Source organism: Microcaecilia unicolor, chromosome 9 (genome assembly GCF_901765095.1).
Source record: "Microcaecilia unicolor chromosome 9, aMicUni1.1, whole genome shotgun sequence".
Classification (NCBI taxonomy): domain Eukaryota; kingdom Metazoa; phylum Chordata; class Amphibia; order Gymnophiona; family Siphonopidae; genus Microcaecilia; species Microcaecilia unicolor.
Window position 1 is genome coordinate 193237791 of NC_044039.1, and position 20011 is coordinate 193257801.

A 20011-nucleotide genomic window follows, 5' to 3' on the forward strand; every position below is an offset into this window, starting at 1 on the left:
GTAAATTGCCTCAATTCATGCTTCAAAAGAGGCGATATATCAAATTGATACACAAACTTGATCTAAGGAAATATTTCTTTATGGAAAGGGTTGTGGATGTATGGACACGCCTCTAAGTGGAGGTGGTGGAGATGAAGACTGTATCTGAATTCATGAAACCATGAGAAAAGCATGCAAGATCTCTAAGGGAGAGGAAGGGATAGTGGATAGTACAGATAGGAAGACTTGATGGGCCATATTTTTTTAAAATCTGGTATAATTTTCTGTTTCACTTTCAATGTTAAGAAATCTGAAGTACTTTTTCTGGGGAGGGGAATATAGCAATCACGTTTGAATCTTAAAATCTGGTCCCAAGAGTTGCTACTAAAAGATTTGGCATGGAACCTAGGCGTTTATTTGGATTCAGATCTGTCTTTTAAAGTTCATACATCTCAGTTGATTAGGGTTCAATTTTTATTTATTTTATAAGTGATTACATAGGTTCAAATTTAACCGAGTAAAGAAATTCATGCAGTACTTGCCTTGATTATGGTAATATTCTGTTGGGCTCCCTAAGATGTATTTAATTTACCTTCAAATACTGCAAATTACTGCTGCACATCTCATAGGAAGGCTCCAGATATCTAACCATATTACTCCAATGCTGAAAACGTTACACTGGATGAATATTTAATCTTTTCACAATTGTTTTTTGTTAAAACAAGGTTGTGACTCAGATAAAATATATTAGATAGCAAATTGAAATCAGCTCAGTAAAATGTTATGTACCACCCAATAAAGATGTTAGGCTTCACATTACTAGGACAATAGCAATTTGAGTGGCAGTTCACCATTTTTGGGTGCAATCAACAATATGTTTTTAGTAGTCAGATTATGTCAGATCCCCGTAAGGGGATGAAGGCTTGGCTCCAGAACAGGCATATGGAGAGAGATCAGAGCAATATAGGTACATTTTTAGGTTCACTTTGCTGTTTTGATTTCTTGTTCTGATGCTTTAATATTCTAATGTTAAGAAGGTCTTGTTAGAGGCTTATCACATTAGTTGTTCATCTCTAAACCTTTCCTAGTTACACTGTGTCTGTTTGGAGATGGGGCTCTGAGGAACGAATAACCATGCATGTGTGAGCCATAACGAATTATCTGCACATGCTGTGTTCTATAAAGTATGCATATAAAATGCCAATCCTGTCTCTACAACTGGGAACACCTACTATGTAAAAGTAGGTGCTATGTGTCTGTGTATATACTCCTGGGCATTTTTTTAAAGAGTGACAATTTTAGCATATAAATCACTGTTCTACAAGCTCAATCTCCTTATAAAGTTATTCCAAGCTGACACCTTTAACAATGGCTTCCCCTTTATAGCATCTCCAACCCTGGCTCACCACCCATGGTGCTGAGGACCTGATGTGGCGATCCTCCAAATGGCAGTAAGCATCACTGCCACTAAGCCAGCCCTGGAAAAAAAAATTCCAAGATGACATTTGCAATCTTTATATTTTTTCTCTCACATTATATTTTAAATAATAATAAAAAAGCTTAAATGAACTAAAACAGCAACATTTGGAGACCAGCGTACCTCGAGGGGACTTTTTATTTGCCATTGTCCCCTACTTAGCTACTGAACAGAAAGCTGCAACCAACAGGTTCCATCATGGATCAGACAGACTAGGGACATGGTACACAGACTTCACCTTAAAATGAAGAAGATAAAAAAAAGCAATCCCAAAGAAAAACATTGCCTGTTTTTCCTTAGTCAGGTGTGCAATCATTATATAGCCCTTTAATACAGTCCAGTATCATGGACTGAATGTTTTTACCTAACAAGGTTTATGCAGAAGCTCATTTAAAACATGCACTTTCTTTTGCAATTTAAACGAGAGCTGCTATCATCCTGAATTGTAATCAGGTGGAAAGCAACCGACCTATGCAAGAAAATTAAAAATTTTACAGTTTCAATATTTTATATGACAATAATAAACCCAGAGAAATTTTGTCTACTAAAGTGTCAGTAAGTTTGAATAGCAGTGGTGTACTTACTCAAGCTCATTTTTCCTTTGAGTTGTAAGTTTGTCAGGCATCCACAGAAGGAAATCCTTAAGTAAAACATTTCCTTGACGGACAAAAACGAAGCTAAACAAATAGCTACAGCTAGTTCTTTATAACTGGGATGCAGACATTCAAGTTAATGTATCTACCAAACGATGAATGGTTCAAGATCTTAGATTCAGTAGGGGGGAAGTGATTGCTTCCTGGATGTAGCTGACAGGTGAGACAGTGCTGCTCTGTGCAGTTTTCCTAAGCGGAAGATGCAGTGCTGTAGGTAAATTTAGCTTACATAATGAAGTAGTAAAATTCACATTGTTTTATTTTATCCATATAATACACCATTTTCAATCTTGTAAAACTAGATAAGAGAGCACATTAAATGGAAAGTGTATGAAGGTTTTCGTCAAAAACTTAAATGTCAGAACAAAGAGAAATTTTGTATTACAAAATGTCAGAAATAGGTACACTTGAACTCAACATTCCCCAAGGCAGAAAGTTACAGGTAAAGTCTAGAAGAAAATAAATTGTCTCACTTACCTACAACTGCAGTTTCTAGGAACTCTTTATTCTGTACATAGGACCATTTTGTACAAAATATGAAGTCTACAGTTTTATTATTACCATAAAACAAAGTACAGTGTATGTACAATATTAAAATGAAGCCATACTAAAGCCACACTAAAAGACACTTGTCATATTACAGTTGACATTCCTGATATACAGCTATAGGTTTTGAAGAACACGTGAGGGTGTCAAACATGAACTTTATAAAGAAAAACAATCACCAAAATCCCATTCAGATTTTAATATTTATGTAATGAAGTATTTTTAAACTCCTGCAGAGAAGGGTGTGCAGATACAATTTAGAAGTAAAACAATTCTATGATTTTTTTTCCTTCTATGCGCGAAATTCATTTTGCATATGACATTAGGAAATGTTCCATGGATCACAATCAGTCTGTGCCATTTTAGAAAATACTATTTTTAATCAACATGGCATTTCCTTTTTGGTGAATGCTTGTCTTCAATAAAGAACAGAAATAAAATCTAGACAAAGAAAGATGTTTGTATATGTTGAGCTTTACACAGTCAACCAATCATTTATATATATGTTTTTCTGGGCGTAAATAAAAAGATTACTACCTTTCAGAAGCAGTTTGCCAAAAAATACCCACAAATCAAAGGTATCAGATAACTACCAGCCAAAGATGGAAGTTCAAACAATGGTATATCAAGTATACAAACACTAAAAAAGCACCCTTTACCCCTCAAAAGGAGGCAGCATCATTAAACTGCTTTTATTTGCGTCATTATAACAACAAAGCATATACTTTTCAAGTTTGACAGGAAGTATTTCTTTTCAAAAAGAGAACTTTTATTAAGAGGGGTGTAATGTGTCAATTTACTTTTCTTTATTGGTGCCACAGTCTTCTCCTGACCTAACCCTGCTTCAATACGAGATTAAAGAATTCGGAAATTGCACTCTTGATTAATAGACAGCTGATACTATTGTTTATGCAGGCGACTATGAATATTTTGATCTGTCATTATTTTTGTGGACACAAACTACAGTTGCTGTAGCTTCTGAAAACCACAGTTTGATGTTCTCATGCACAGAAAAAAAAAAGATCCAAAACCTAATTTGCTGGCAAACACAAAATAAAGTGAAACCTTCTTGACAAGCAGGAACGAATAAGACAGCAAACAGATTCAAAACAGGGCAAATATATCAATATTGGCCACCCTGAGAAAAATCAAATGCAGAGGACACGGCACTACATTAAAATGTTATTTTTTTCTCCTAGTGATGTGCCAGCCACAACAAAAACCTCAGTCATGTATGTAATCTTGAGAAAATATAGAAGCATTTGAATCTAATAGCAATATACATGCATTTACATTTTCTGAGAGCTGCATTTGCAATAAATGTGCTTAACAGTGAAAAAGGTAGATAACATTCATATATAACTGTCATTGCTGTCTTTGCCTAGAGCTTTTAGACTCACATTTGATAGAATGCAGAACAATGTCATTTAATGCCTACTTTCTAATAGACAAAAGTGACAGACCATCATGTCTACTTTTTCTGTATTAAGCTGAAAGGCAAAACACCCCAAGTGAGCTGAAAAAATTCAGTAACAAATGAATTCATGCTGCCTCCCATGGAATACTGACGTTCCTAGGGCCAAATAAGCAAATTCTAAAAGCTCAGGAGGAAAGGCAGTAGTGAATTTGCTTTCTTCAAAAATAAAGATACAGAAAAATCCACCCCTCCACACACACATATTCTAACAAATACACTTTGTAAACGAAATCCTTGATTAGAATCCAGTCAGGTTGGATGCAAGTTGATCTAAGAACAAATATTTTCACCTGTTCACTCCGGAATACTAATGCTGCATTACTGACATATTAAAGACTGGAAAAATATGGCTTTAAATTACACAGAAACTACCTGGTCATAGTACATATTGCGTTAATCCAAAGCAAAGGAACAGCTGACAGAATTCAGAAAAATAATACAATCGGTAACTAAGGATTGTCATAGAAATTAACCCCTTTATGGCCTACTTTTTATAAGACGCAAGTCAAGCTTTTCAACTGTATTAGTTTCTAAGTTGCTGGTAATTTGTGAGATGCACATAACATGGAAAGTTTTAGGTTTGCAAAGTCTTGGAAACGTTTAGGAATCTCAGCTGTAGTTTGCATTCTGAACATCATACTGATACCACCATAATACCAGCTACTATTTCCATGACTTCCAATCTGCTGGAAGCATATTACAATAACTATATTACAGACATTTTATGTAACTTATATGCTGGTACTATGATGACACCAACAGACATGGTCATTTAATACTAGTCAACCCATGGTCCTGTATATTGAATCAGATAGTTTACCATTGTTTGAACAACTAATCTTGAGCTGCAAACTGGACTGTTATTGCCTAGAGAACTGGGACGAAGAAAGCTTTGACTGTGTAAGTAATTGGTATGGCACCAAAAGTAAAATTTTCTACTGTGTAATTGAGTCCAGAAATAAGTCCCCCTTCCCAATATTTCATGGTCGTTATCTAATGCCCATCATGTGCTATGATCTCATCAGCTCTGCAGTGGGATTCCAAGGCTTTCATGGTATAGATGTCCTGAGGCAGTTCTGACTTGCGCCGCACAAGGGGACGTTCTTTTTTCATATCTTTCAGTGCCTGAAATGCAAAAATTTGGCCATAAGCCAATTATCTGATATACCTAAAAATCTACCTCACAAGAATGTTGAAACTGTGATTAGACAGATACTACATATTAATACAGACAATAAATTTTAATTATGGAAACATCTACAATTTAGTAATATTTTTAAGTATAATACTCCTAGTTTTAAGGGTTGTACTTTTAAGTTTCACTGTATAATAGCTTGAATTTTAGGCCCATTATTCCTATTCAAACTCTCAGTTTTCAATGATTTTAGAACTTCTGGTTTTATAATGCTTTAAATAAATGAAAAACTATTTTCAGAATACAGACCATAAAATCAGAAGCCCTAAGAACACTGTACAAGCCCCTGTTCTTTAAAAAAAAAAAAAAAAAGTATCAGAGACCATTTTGGCTTTTGGTCCAGTTCTTCACAATGTGAGAAGCTAATTTAAGTAGAATATGGGGCTCATTTTTAAAGCACTTAGACTTACAAAGTACCATAGGTTACTATGGAGCTAATTTTCAAAAGAGAAAAACATTCAAATTGGTATTTTCAAAACCAATTTTTAGAAGTTTTTCTATGAAGTCCGTCAAAAGTGCATTCAAATCACAAGGGGGTGTATCAAGGGTGTGTTAAAGGCGTGATCTGGGCGTTCCTAACACTTGGATGTTTTTCAGCCATAATGGAACAAAACAAAACAGTCCAGGTCTACAGCTAAGATGTTTTGAGCTAGACCTGTTTTTATAATGAATAAGGCACAAAAGGGTGCTCTAAATGACCAGTGGAGGGAATCAGGCGTGACCACCCAATACCCTCCCCAGTGGTCACTGACCCCCTACCACCCCCCACAAATGTGAATACAAATATGATTTAGCAACCTCTAAGACAGCTTCAGATGTTAGAGAAAGGTTTATTAGAGCAGCATGCAGGTCCCTGGAGTACTGTAGTGGTCAGTGCAGTGCACCATGGAGTGGGGCACTCTGGTCCCTATCTCCCTCTACCTGTCACATTTGTGGTGGAAACTGTGAGCCCTCCAAAACTCACCAGAAACCCACTGTACCCACATACAGGTACCCCCTTCACCCAAAAAACATGTGACACCTCACAGTTGCCTGGCCAGGCTTTGTCCCCAAATGGGGGGTCTGCAACCTCCATTTGGGGTCATGACCCCACAGTTTAGGAAGCTGTGCATGAAGTGACTGTGCATAATGGCTACAGACTGAAAAAACCTGCCACACAATATGAAAAATCAAAGAAATAAAACAGGCGGAGTTAAGAACATAAGAGTTGCCTTACTGGTTCAGATCAAGGGTTCATCTAGCCCAGTATCCTGTTTCTAACAGTGCTAATCTAGGTCACAAACACCTGGCAGAGTCCTAAAAAGTACCACGATTCCCTGCTACTTAACTTCAGGGATAACCAGTGGCATTTCCCAGGTCTACTGTGATAATGGTTTATGGACTTTTCCTTGAGGAATTTTACAAACCTTTTTAAACCTAAGCTACATTAATTGCTTTTACTACTTACTCCGGCAATGAGCTCTAGAGTACAGAATGACACGGGAGCGGGTAGCCGTGGAAATCTGCGGTTACACCGCAGAATGGCAAAACGTTTCCATATTTTACTGCAGGTGCAAACTGCAATTATTTCCCCACTCCGCGGGAGTGGTAGTAATACCTATACCCACGCTAAAACAGATGCCTACCTTTACCGCAGTTTTACTGCTGGGACACGTAATCCAGCTTCCTCCTCTCGTTCTTCTGCTCCTCCTCCCTGCCCGCATGTGCAGGAAAGCATGCAAACAGTTCTCCAAACGCCGGCACATCAGATTCCCCTCCCCACCCACCATGCTGACATCACCAGGACCCTGACTGGCCTCTTTTTGTCTCATTTAACTCTGGCACCAGCACCACACTGTTAAATAGTGTGCCACCACAGTAGCCATTTTATGGATTATTTTTCAGTGTGGTGGTGGTAATGTGGCTGGTGTCGTCGTACAGTAGTTAATAATGCAGGTTAAGGAGAGAGAACAGCGGCTGCGGGTGGCACAGGACTGAGGACAGAGTTGGGAGTTGAGACTACACTCAGACATTGTAAAGACCACGGTAAGGTGCCCCCTCTAGCCTTGCCCACCCCCCCCCCCCCCATGCTGGCTTGTGCAGCATATGGATGTACACAGAGGAAATATTACTGGTTTTATTGGTTAAAGTAGTAATTAGTTCATTTGGAAGGGCTGGTTATAGGGACACCCTGAGTCACTGCAGAGGTGTTTTCATCTAGTATAGATAGGGCCACCAAAAAACACAGACATCATATGAGTTCAGATGCTCAACAATTAGACTTACATTACTATTTATAATTGTTAAAAAATCATTAATTAGGTTGAGACCTGGCCTGGGAGCATTTAGCATCTTCTTTTCCTGTGCTTACATAAAAAGAAAAAGATGGCACGTGGGAACCTGCTCCTTTTGTTTTGTGGGAATGCACTGGTATATTATAAAAATGCACTTGCCTTTTTTACTACTACTATTTCACGGAGAGGTAATGAGGGAAGGGCTTCCTTCATTCAGAAGTTCAGAGAGTCAGCATAAATGTGGCAACATTGTCCAGTTCGTAAGTTAATTATTCTGGAACCTTTGTAAGTGGGGCATGGAGGGGAGGGGATGTTTGTTAAAGGGAAGAGAGGGAAGATGGGGGGGATGCATCTTCTATTTTTGCTTCATAAATGATAGTTGAGAATATTGTTTCATTTGATACTATAATAAAAAGATTTAAATATAAAATCAACTGTTTGAGGCTTCTGTGGAAGGGGTCAGAGTTCGCTGGGACGGGGACAAACTGTCTCCGCGTCATTCTCTACTCCAAAGCATAACAATATTCTGAGTGAAAAAATATTTTCTCCTATTTGTTTTAAATATGCTACTATGTAATTTCATGGAGCATCCCCCAGTCTTTGTACTTTTGATAGAGTAAACAATCAATTTGCATTTACCCATCAACACTCCATTAAGGATTTTTATAGACCTTTATTACAAGGCTTGACAAATCCCAGGTGCTAGGCCACCATGTTACCTAGAAATTGCATGCTAGTGCCTATGATTTTATTATCGCCCCCTCCCCAAATTTTGTGTTTCGTAGAGCTGCCTCAAATGGCATGTTTCCCACTTTTGCATCGCAATTTGGCTCTCTGTAAGCTTGAGTCTTATAGGATTTGAAACTGTGAAACCAGCCCAAAGTTCTTGTACTGCACAATTCAAGTTTACATAGAGAGATAAATCGCATTATTGCCAAGTAGCTCCAACACCATTACCTCTTGCACCAAGTTTTGCACTCCACCAAGGATCAGATCTAAAATAGCTCCCCCTCTGGTTACTTCCTGAGCCAGCTACTCCATGAAGCAGTCATTTATTTTACCTAGGAAAAATTAACTCCCTAGCACTTCCTGATGTGACATTTATCCAGTCAATATCACCCATTTCTATAGTGTTGCCAAATTTGCTAGCTTCTCCAATTTCTGCTAACATGTTATCATTTGTCTGTTCATTCTGGCCTGTCGGACAGTAGTAAAGCCCCACCTGTATTCTCTTTCCCTTGACACATGGAATTTCTATTCATAAGGATTCCATGTTACCAACTGTGTCCTGCTGAATGTCTCCATTCTATATGTAACTAGTAGAAAAGGCCCGTTTCAGGCACAAATGAAACGGGCGCTAGCAAGGTTTTCTTCGGAGTGTGTGTGAGAGTGACTGTGTGTGTGAGAGAGAGTGAATTTGCGAGTGTGTGTATGTGACAGAGTGAGTGAGACTATGTGCGAGTGTGTGTGCCTGGGGTCCCTCCCTCCCACCCAGTTCCAGTGTCCCCCCTTCTGTGAGAGAGTGTGTGTGCCTGGGGTCCCCCCTTCCTCCATGTTTCCGGGTCGTCCCCCCTCCCTCCAAGTTCCAGGGTAGTCCCCCCCCTTTTTTTTAAACTTTTTTTTACAGGTAATGCATTCCCCCCCCTTCCCCTCCTCCGAATTCCAGACCCCGTCCCTCCCCCGTTCCAGACCCCCCTCCGAGTTCCAGACCCCCCCCTCCCTCCATCTGAATTCCAGACCCCTCCCTCCCGCTCTCAGAGTTCCAGACCCCACCTCCCTCCTTCCGATTTGCAGAGCCCACCTCCCTGCCTTCCTCCCTCTGATTTCCAGACCCCCCCCTCGGAGGCTCCTGACCCCTGGACCCCCCTGTCGCAAACGTCTCGAGCCCCCTTCCTGCCGCCAAACCTCCCCCGCCGCCGTCGCGTACCCCAGCTGAAGTCTCCTCTTCACGGCCGCGCGGTGTGGACGAATGACGTGATCAAGTTTGAATCAGTTTGTGCTCGTGTGTCTGACGTACGCACACAAACAGATTCCAACTTGATCACGTCCCCTGGGTTTTCGGCGTAATGCGCCCAGTGACGTCAGCTGGGGTTTCGGAGCCCAAAGTTACGGACACAGGCAGCCAGGCTCATAGCACGTTGGAGGTGAGTATTATTATATAGGATTTCTACATATACATTCACAATATATAATATCTAATGAAGGAAGGAAAATACACACCCCCAAGAAAAAATACTACTCAGAAAATAAACAAGTAACAACTAAGTGGCACAAACTGTTACAAATCAGCCAACTAGATTTCAAAACCTAGCCAAAGACATTAGCATCTTCCCTAAACAAAAGAAAACCTAACAACTGCACGGGTTTAAAGAAAAGGAAATAACCACCACAAAATACAAAAAAAACCTACACATAAAATGGTAGACCTCAGGGTCAAAAAGTCTTTCCCTTGGATTCCATATATGGCACCCAAATTTGGGCGTGCTGCCTAGATGTGCATGCAAATTGGTTACTGAGCTCTTAACGATCAATAATTGGGTGCAACAACACTCACTAAAATCTGTGCATGTATCTGGCCATTCTATAAAACAGAGCACCTAACTCACTTAACACGTATCCTGAAAGGGGGCATGGTCATGGGGTGGGGGGGCATGGGTGTGTCAACACATTCCAAAAGGTATGTGTGTAGTTATAGAATACTGGGTAGGTGATCCCTGCCACCTGAGTAGCAGCAGGGAACAAGAGCTCCATTGAGATCTTGCAAATACCTGCTTTCATCTTGGGTTTCCCCCTATCGTTTGGCTCCCTGACTAGCGGTACCGTTTTGTATGCAGTACTGGGCACAGTCTGAGGTGAGAGCATAAGATAGACATGAAGGTATGCCCAAGAGGAACCAGCGAGGCCTGAAATATCATCGACCAAGAATGGCCAAGATGGTGGAAGGGCAGGCAATGGTGGCAATGCCGGAGTGCGAATGGGCACAAGAAATATTTCACATGGTGACAGCTCTAGAGGATCGCCTTAAACATCAGTCTGCCATTGGTGAAATCAATGAGAAGTTCAATTCGCAAGCTTGTCGGCTGACAAGAGGTGGAACATTGGGTGTTGGCACATGAGGATGAGGCCCAGAGTATGGCGTGTCAGACAGCTGACCTACAGAAAGAGAACAGTGAGCTCCACTATAGACTAAGAGAATCGCAACCGCCAAAATAATCTGTGAGTTGTTGGCTTACCTCAAGCGGTAGCTGATAAGGATCTTTACCAGTTTTTCAGTTCATGGCTTCTGAAGCAGTTGGGCCTCACTGGCGGTGGTATGTCTTTTTGCTGTGACCACGTACACAGGATCAGAGCAAGGGGAGCACCAAACAGTAAATCGCGCACCGCTATAGCTCATTTTATCAACTGATTGGAGAAGGAGCAACTGTTGAAAGTGTTTCTTACCAAGGAGAGTTTGGAATATGAGGGGCATCGCTTACTACTGTTTAATGACTAATCTGCAAGGATTGCTCTGCTGAAGAAAGTTATGGCACCCATCTGTACAGCGTTACATCAGAGGGGTGTCCGCTTTGCTTTGATGTACCCAGTGAAATTATGGATATAGCATGCACGTCAGTCTGTTCTGTTTTCAGAAGCAGAAGTGGCACAAGCCTTTCTGGATCAACACTGCCCCATTTCCCTTTTAAACCAGGATATCAAGCATCTTGCAGCTATACTTAGTTGAACGCTTTTATCCCCACCATATGCCTGGTGCTCTGAGCTGGCGTAGGGTTTGCCCCGACCAGCGAGCCAATTCTTGAAGCGCTGGTCGCTGATCACTGGGGAGGAATAGGTTTAGCATGCATTTGCATGCTACTTTTAAAAAAATTTTTTATTACATTTGTACCCCGCGCGTTCCCACTCATGGCAGGCTCAATGCGGCTTACAGGGGCAATGGAGGGTTAAGTGACTTGCCCAGAGTCACAAGGAGTGGCCTGTGCCTGAAGTGGGAATCAAACTCAGTTCCTCAGGACCAAAGTCCACCACCCTAACCACTAGGCCACTCCTCTCACTCTAAGAGCCTTGTTTTCCATGCATTTGTATGCTAGTTGCATTCAGAGCCCGTTGCTTCATGTGCTCGGGAGCTCTGATCATGAGGTGGTAGCAAATGCAGGTGCTAGTATGGCGCTAACAGCCTCTAGCGCCTGCATTTGCTTCTGATCATCGGCCCATGAGAGCTTTATTTTACAAAGGGAGACATGACAAGTGTGCCCCTTGTCCCTGCCGTTATTCTTGCTTGCCATTGAGTCTTTGGCTATCAAGATCTGACATAGTGATCAGCTGTGGGGTATAAGATTTTGAAGATGACCCTTTTCAAAAATACTAGGACTAGGGGGCATGCAAAGAACAAATCAGAGAAAATATTTCTTCACTCAATAATTAAACTCTGGAATTCGTTGCCAGAGAATGTGGTAAAAGCAGTTAGCTTAGCAGGATTTAAAAAAAAGGGTCGGATCATTTCCTAAAAGAAAAGTCCATAAGCCATTATTCTTGGGAAAATCCACTGCATATTCTAGGATAAACAGCATAAAATTGGTCTTACTGTTCTAGGATCTTGCCGGGTACTTGTGACCTGGACTGGCCACTGTTGGAAACAGAATACTGGGCTTGATGGACTTTTGGTCTGTCTAAGTATGGCAATGCTTATGTTCTTATTTAGGTGCCTCAATGCAGCATGGGGAGCATCTATTCTATAACAGCATCTGGGTGCCCTGATTCTGTACAGCTGATGTAAACGGGTATGCCTAAGACCACCATGCAACATATAACTTATTATGTAAGTTGGAGACATGCCAATACCACTCTCATGCCCCCTTGCAGTTGTGTGCTATGTTATAGGAAGCACAGTGCACTTACACACACAAATGCCACTTTTCTGTGCACTTACATATGCCTACCATAGGCACATACCCAGTTACAGAATTGCCTTTTATGTGACTACGCACCTACAATGTATGGGTATAGGCACACCTTTTTAAAATAGTACATAATACAAACAAAATATATTAAGATAATAATAAAAAAAAAAAGATTTGGAGATGTGATCAAAAGAAGCAAGAGTCAAGAAAACAAGCAAGGTGATGTTCTGGGCAATATACACTGCTTCTGATTTAAGTGGCTGCGGAGATTATCAATTGGTAATTAACTAATTGCAGTTAAAAACCTTGAGTCAGGGGGAGGCAGCAATTATCAAGTGAATCCATCCCTCTTAGAAAATATCAATACAAATGGGAAAATTCTAAATGATTTCTTTTTAAACTGTCTCTTCCAGATTCTATCATCAGGCAATGTCTGCCATATCTTGCAGCTAATTGACTAGTAGCAATATTCCCCTCTAAATATTTGTACTGCAGCAGTGTTTTACCTGAGAAGCCTCTTCTTTCATTGCCTTTTTCAACATCTGTACATCTTCAAGTAAGGGTCCATCTGTTTCCATTGCTACTGGACTGTTGAGAACACTGAAGTCCGTATACTTTGGATACTAAAATGTGCATAACCCCCACACCCCCCCCAAAAAAAACAAACAAACCACACATTATTCACATATACTTCACTTAAATAGCTCTTGTATCCTACACTATCACCAATTCTAGGCGGTTCACAACAAAACAGATATAATAATAATGAGCACAACAAAGCAATATAAAAACAATGTCAATACATTAACAACACTGATGCTAAACAAGAACACTCTGCAGGAAAACTCCGTATGACTATTTAGGATAATGCTTCCTGAAAAAAAAAAAATGTGCTTTCAAATGTTTCCCAAAAGAAACAAGAACTGGAATAGAACATATACACTGTGGTAGAGTATTCCAAAATATTAGTTCTGTTACCATAAAAGTTATTTCTGGTGAGCTGTTTGGCTACATTATTGCTCCTGCTTGGGAAGTTTTCATTTATGTCTGCCTACTGATTGTTGCTTGTTGTTTATGACTTACTCTGTTTTGTGTGTATCATTGCTTAAAAAACAGATTTACCAAAAAACAAACCTGTCTAAAAGAGGGCACATCTATCAATCCTGTATCACGTGGAGTGTAATATCATACTCCTGCTTCAAATAGCATTTTCTCATCTGGATGGACAATTAAAGTCTTAGTTTTGCTTTCTTGGTAGTCCTCCAGCACCCTTTAAGCTCCCAGTCCATTATTAGTCCATAAGAATTAATCTCCTTGGGGAGGCAGAAGGGTTGTGAGGATTCAAGTCCTGCTATCTTTGGAGAATACCTGATACAGGTAAGTAACTTTCTCTGAAGACATGCAGGGCTGTGAATGATCACATATGGGACTACCTAGCTACAGTCTGCCTTCAACATAAAAAGGGGAAAGACTACGGGGAAAGAACATAATAAGTGACGATACAACAGGAATAGGTGGCTTGGAACTGAAAGAGAAGGGCCTAGGGGGATGGAGTTGGATTCTAAACTCTAAACAGATTCTGGAGGACTTTCTAGCCTAACCTACCACTGTGTTGGGAGTCCTGATCTAGGTAATAGTAGAACATGAATGTATGATTGGAAATCCATGTTGCAGCTCTGCAAATCTCTTCTATTTATTTTTGTTACATTTGTACCCCGCGCTTTCCCACTCATGGCAGGCTCAATGCGGCAGGCAATGGAGGGTTAAGTGACTTGCCCAGAGTCACAAGGAGCTGCCTGTGCCGGGAATCGAACTCAGTTCCTCAGGACCAAAGTCCACCACCCTAACCACTAGGCCACTCCTCCACACTATGGTAGTTGACTTCAAGTGGGCTACCAGTGCACCTTAGCTCTGACATTATAAGCCATGTCATGACCCTCTAAGAGCAGAGATGGGCAACAATGGTCCCCGAAGGCCACAACCCAGTTGGGCTTTCAAGATTTTCACAATGAATATGCATGAGATTGATTACATATACAGCTTCTATTGTATGCAAATAGATCTCATGATTATTCACTGTAGAAATCTTGAAAACCAGAGTTGTGGCCCTCGAGGACTGTGGTTGCCCACTCCTGTAGAGTTAGCCCAGCCTAGACATGTGAGGGAAATGCAGCCTGATAGCCAACTGGAATGTGGGCAATTGCCAATGTAGCCCCCATCCTGTTTGGGTCAAAAGAAACAAAAAGTTGGGGGAACTTTCTATGGTCTTTAGTCTACTCCAGATAGAAGGCCAAGGCTCTCTTGCAGTCCAAATTGTGCAGTCCCCTTTACCTTTATGGGTATATGGTTTAGGTAAAATAGTTTGGAACAACTATTAACTGGTTAAAGTGGAACCCCGAGTCAACTTTAGGAAGGAACTCGCAAAATCACTGTATTATTAAAAGTATTAAACTTAGCATGGAATGGTGCTACTAATTGGGTTTCTGCCAGGCACTTGTGAGACTGGGCTAGATGGATCATTGGTCTGACCCAGTATGGCTATTCTTATGTTAGTATGAGTAGGATTAGTTACTGGGACCTAGAGTTCACTAACCCCGTTTACTATGCCGCACGCTAATGCCGACACAGCTCATTCACTTTGAATGGGTTGTCAGCATTCCCGTGCAGCTTAGTAAATGGTCGGGAAATAACTGCCACCAAAAATAAGCCACTCCAGATCAAGTGGCAGGTATTTAATGGCTTGAAAGTGTGAGATTTTCACACTTAGCAAGCAATATACAGGAAGTCATTTGCAAACACTGAACCTTTTTAGAGGGACACGATTATTTTTAAAGTAAAAAATTGGTTGTTATATACTCTACAGAAAGAAATCTAAGGAACAAATTGGAATCCTCAGCGTTACAAATAATACCTTCATCATTAGACACAAATTGCTAGTTGGGCCAAAATAAATGTGGATCTTGTAGTGTTTGTCAATACGCTATGGTTATTTCTATATTTACATATCCACAGACAAATAGAAAAGTTTGACAAACACTCATTCAATTGTAATAAGACTCAAGTGATCTATATTATTCAGTGTCCTTGTTTCCTAGTATACGGTGGAAAGACTAAAAGGATGATTAAGACTTGCATAATTGAACATCATAGCTGTCTTAATAGAAATATACTCACAGCACCTTTAGTAGAACACTGGAATAATGATGGGCATTCTGGTAGTGACGTACAGTTTTTTGTATTAAAAGTTTTCAAATGTAGATGGAGAGGAGGTGATTTGGACTCTTACTACGTGAAGAACAACGTTGGATTTTCCATATGAACTCTTACACCATCTGGGATAAATTTAGACATGAACTTGAGGCCTTTTCTTTGAGGTGGTATTCCCCGTTTCCCTTTCCCCCCTCCCTAACTCCTTCCTTCTCCCTGTCCTGTCTGCCCCTTTTCCTCCCTCCACCTTCTCTCCTTCTTCCCTTCATCTTTTCCCTTCCCCCTCTTCCCTCCACCCCTTTGTAGGTCCGGTATGCTTTACATACTTAATTTCATATTTGTATTTTTCTTCCCCCTTTTCCATTTTTTCTCATCTTTACTAATTAGTCTTTTTAGGTGTGCTGATTAGCACCAGATAACACGCCAAGTTATCTTTTTCTCTAGTTACTGGTCCAATGTGTTTGCACTGTACTCTAAGTGCATGGTATTTTAAACCCTGTATTTTCCCAACTGGTGGCTTTATTTTTTCATTTTAATATTTGCCAGTGTTCATCAGGCCTTACGATATGAGAAACACCTTATTTTTCTTCTGTTCATTGATAAGTATTTTTATCATTCCACTCTCTACTTCAGTGCTTATATACAATTACATCTCAGTTTTCTGTTTTTCAGCATTTGTCTTGTCTGTATTGAGCAGGCTCCTGTCTGTTTTCTGGAGTTCACTGATTGGGGCTTTCATGAAATCATGACTGACACAGTTTTTAATCCATGAGGGAGTATGCGCCACATTTTTGCCATGACTAGGGGGCACACAATGAAACTACAAAGTAGTAAATTTAAAACTAATCAGAGAAAATATTTCTTCACTCAGCATGTAATTAAAGTCTGGAATTCGTTGCCTGAGAATGTGGTAAAAGCAGTTAGCTTAGTGGGGTTTAAAAAAGGTTTGGATAGCTTTCTAAAAAAAAAAAAAAAAGTCCATAAGCCATTATTAAAATGGACTTGGGGAAATACACTGCTTATTTCTGGGATAAGCAGCATAAAATATATTGTATTGTTTTAGGATCTTGCCGGGTACTTGTGACCTAGATTGGGCACTGTTGGAAACAAGATACTAGGCTTGATGGACCTTCGGTCTGTCCCAGTACGGCAACACTTATGTACTTAATCCAGGCTTTTCTGCATTTGGTTTGCAAAGGCATGTTTATTTGTACTGGTAAGATTCCTTTCTATGTTTCTCTAATTTGTTTGCTTATTTATATTTCAAAATCATATACAAAGCATAGAACACTGACAGAAATATAGAAAAAAGAAATTTATCAACAAATAAAAATATAAACCATGAATATGAAGTTCACAACTGGGGAGAGAAGTCAAATGCCATAGGAAGAGGGGGAAAAAAATCTAAAAAGAAAATGGAGTTATCTATATCCTTCAAACTAAAATCAGGCCTAAGAGATAACTAAGAAGCAATCTGGTAAGAACCCCTTTACCCTATAGAGAAAGTTGTAGCTGAGAGGGCTCAAACAAAACATACTGAGTATTTGATAAGTAACAGAACATTTGCAATGAAACCTTAATTGATAAGCAGTCCCCAAAGACAAAACAGCAAAATGCCAGGACAGAAATGTTTTCCGCCTAATCATGCCTATCTAGAGACATTTGGGGAAACAGACACTTTTTCTCCAAAGAAACTAGATTCCACAGATGTATTAATAAAGTCTCAAGACTGTTTCTTTGTCATGAAAAAAATAAAAAATGATGCCAATAGTGTAGTTCTTCCAGAAACTTTTACTTCAGATGATTCCAGCCAAGACATCTGGCGCTGTTTGAACAGTTTGTGTATTCTTCATCTTAGTTGTAGGCAAATACAATTTTTGCATAGGAGGTAAATAAGACTCTATCTAGCATTTTAAGTACTGATGTCAAAGAGCATTGAAATAAATCTCTAGGGGTAGCTGCCAGCCTAGAGATTGGAAATTCAATAGCCCAAGATTCAAATTTCTATTAGAGTTCTCAGACTTTTCAATTTTCCTCTTTCCTCATCAGCATAACCTTGTCTTGAGTATACTGAGAAGCAACAGTTTTAAAATCTTGTACAAAAGTTTCCATTGTCCCAAATTTGGTGTCATGTTCAGAAAGTGCAGTCTTCAGAGTTTGCAGCTTAGTTGAAACATTTAATGAAATCTGAGGAAGAACAAACCTTGTGGAGGACTTTCCACTGCTAGCCACAAAGCATCCATGGTCACCTCCTGAGGCTTCACAAGTGGATGAAGGGGGGGTAACTGGGCAGACACATTACATGAGGTCTACCTACCACCAGAGATGGTCCTATCTCCTTCCCTCCGCCTGGCTGCCTCAAAGGCCTTTCCTCCAAAGTTGGTGCTGGAGAATCCTCTAGCATAGAAGCTGTTCCAAAACTTTCAGGTATCGACTAAGAAGCCTGACCAGACAGCTCAGGTTGCATGCTGAACTCCTTCCCAGACCTAACAGGCTGCTGAGCGAAAATTCCCAGAATCAGAGGAGAGACAGGGCCCAAAGGACTCAGTGAAGTATTGCCGCCCTGGCCGGAGTCCTATCTAACTCCAGCAGCTGATTCGCCCATAGAGGGGACTGAAAAAGCTGTTATCACAGTCTGTCACAGTGATGGAGTTGCCACAGAGGAGCGAGGAACACCCTTCAGTTCCCCTTACGTTTGAGGAAAGATGAAGTACGAAGTAAAATGCCACTTAAGATAACCAAACTTACCAGGAGCCTCCACTGCAGCGAGTCACTCTGTCGCCATTTTGACTCCTCCCCCAACACATTTTTTTCTCTAGAATTGTTTTCTTTGTTTACTTTTTTATCGATACTTTTCTTTGGTTGACCGAACATCTGTGTTGCATTATTGCACTCAATAGTTTTTAGCAAACGCTTCATAAGTTGCTAACAACATTTTTTTTTCTTTTGGAGTGCTTCATGAGTAGTTCATGGCAATTCCACATGCACTGTTTTTGCTATTCTGTCTCAGTGGTCTAAGAGTGATTTTCATTCTAGATGGCATGTATTCGTACCATGGTTAAACACCAATCTCAATATACAATTTTTTAAAATTCAGACACTGCTACTGACAATTTCAAAAACATTTTTGCGCTGGCATGACTTCCCACATCATTTAATATAACAAAGGGTATAAAATCTCCCTTTTTATTAGTTTTTTTTGAACATTTATTTGACACAGTATCACATATACCACCTTTTCTTTGGTCTTTTTCTTTATTTTTTTGTCTCTTTAAGGTATGTCAAACCTTTTCCCAATGATTGGTGGCTCAATTTATTTAGATCACAGTTTAAAGTTTTGTGTTTTTTGCTGGATGAGCACATTCATGCCCTATACTATAGACCACTTACAAGTAATTCACCAGACTACTGATGCAGGCCCTACAGCCAAAACACGGCCCATGTTGATCTGAGTGAAGACTGATTATTAAAGATATTGAAGTAACCAGTTGTCCCTTGCTGCCTCCACTGTTTGCTTTAACTTATGTTTCAATCATTTCTTTTGGAAATAAAGTAACAATATACAACTGTGCGGGGTCTTTCTTCCTACCAATACAGAATACATGCTCTGAAGTTGCAAACAGACCCAGAAAACAGTGGAACAACATACTGAATTTATCCATCCATCTCCCCCCCCCCCCCCCCCCCCGGAGAAGCCATGCACCATGAAGAATATCATTGTGGTCAAATAACATGAAGGACACAAAGATTAAAGTTCATATGTTCAGCAATCGACTTTTAGCCTGGGATGCAAGGGGCTGGCTCCCAAATATTGCAAAAACAGGTACCCGTAGCATCTGCAAAAGCATGGACCTGAAGCTGATCCATTCTCATCTAGTAGAGCATATAAGAGTGCCATTTTTGCCACAAAAGGTGAAGCAGATGACATCCAAGAAAACAAAATCGTTTTAAGGCCCATCAAAATTACCAGACTTAAATAAGATTTACATGCCATCAGAACAGGTCTATCAAAAATATAATCATCAAACAAGATCAATGGTGACTGCTGAACTGTTAGAGAACACAAGTGATGGAACCCAGTCAGCAGTCCAGCCTAAAACTGCTGTATAGCTGAGAAGGACCACAACACATGGCCCAACATTGCCTTGGAAGAGCAGGAACAAGTTATACAACTAGTTGAAAGTTCCACGGTATGAAAGTGGCCAAACACTAGCCACATTAGTACCGTGGAACTTTCAACTACATGTATAACTTGTTCCCGTACTTTCTTGGCGTCTCTTCATGAAGTTTTGAATGGACCTGTCTTTTT

The 20011-nt window shown here is 40.2% G+C and overlaps 1 protein-coding gene across 5 annotated transcripts in view; it reads right to left on the reverse strand.

The window, feature by feature from the left end:
* Positions 1-2597: 2597 nt before the first annotated feature.
* The window catches only part of PPP2R5C (protein phosphatase 2 regulatory subunit B'gamma), a 289245-nt gene continuing 271831 nt past the window's right edge, over positions 2598-20011 (reverse strand). For 3 of the 5 annotated variants that reach the window (XM_030215540.1, XM_030215539.1, XM_030215542.1), the window contains 2 exons: positions 13002-13118; positions 2598-5257 (listed from right to left, as the gene is read on the reverse strand). In XM_030215540.1, coding sequence (XP_030071400.1) covers positions 5126-5257; positions 13002-13118 — 249 coding nt within the window. In that variant the 3' untranslated portion in view covers positions 2598-5125. The remainder of the gene's footprint in view (positions 5258-13001; positions 13119-20011) is intronic. The other 2 variants (XM_030215541.1, XM_030215543.1) reach the window with 1 other exon arrangement.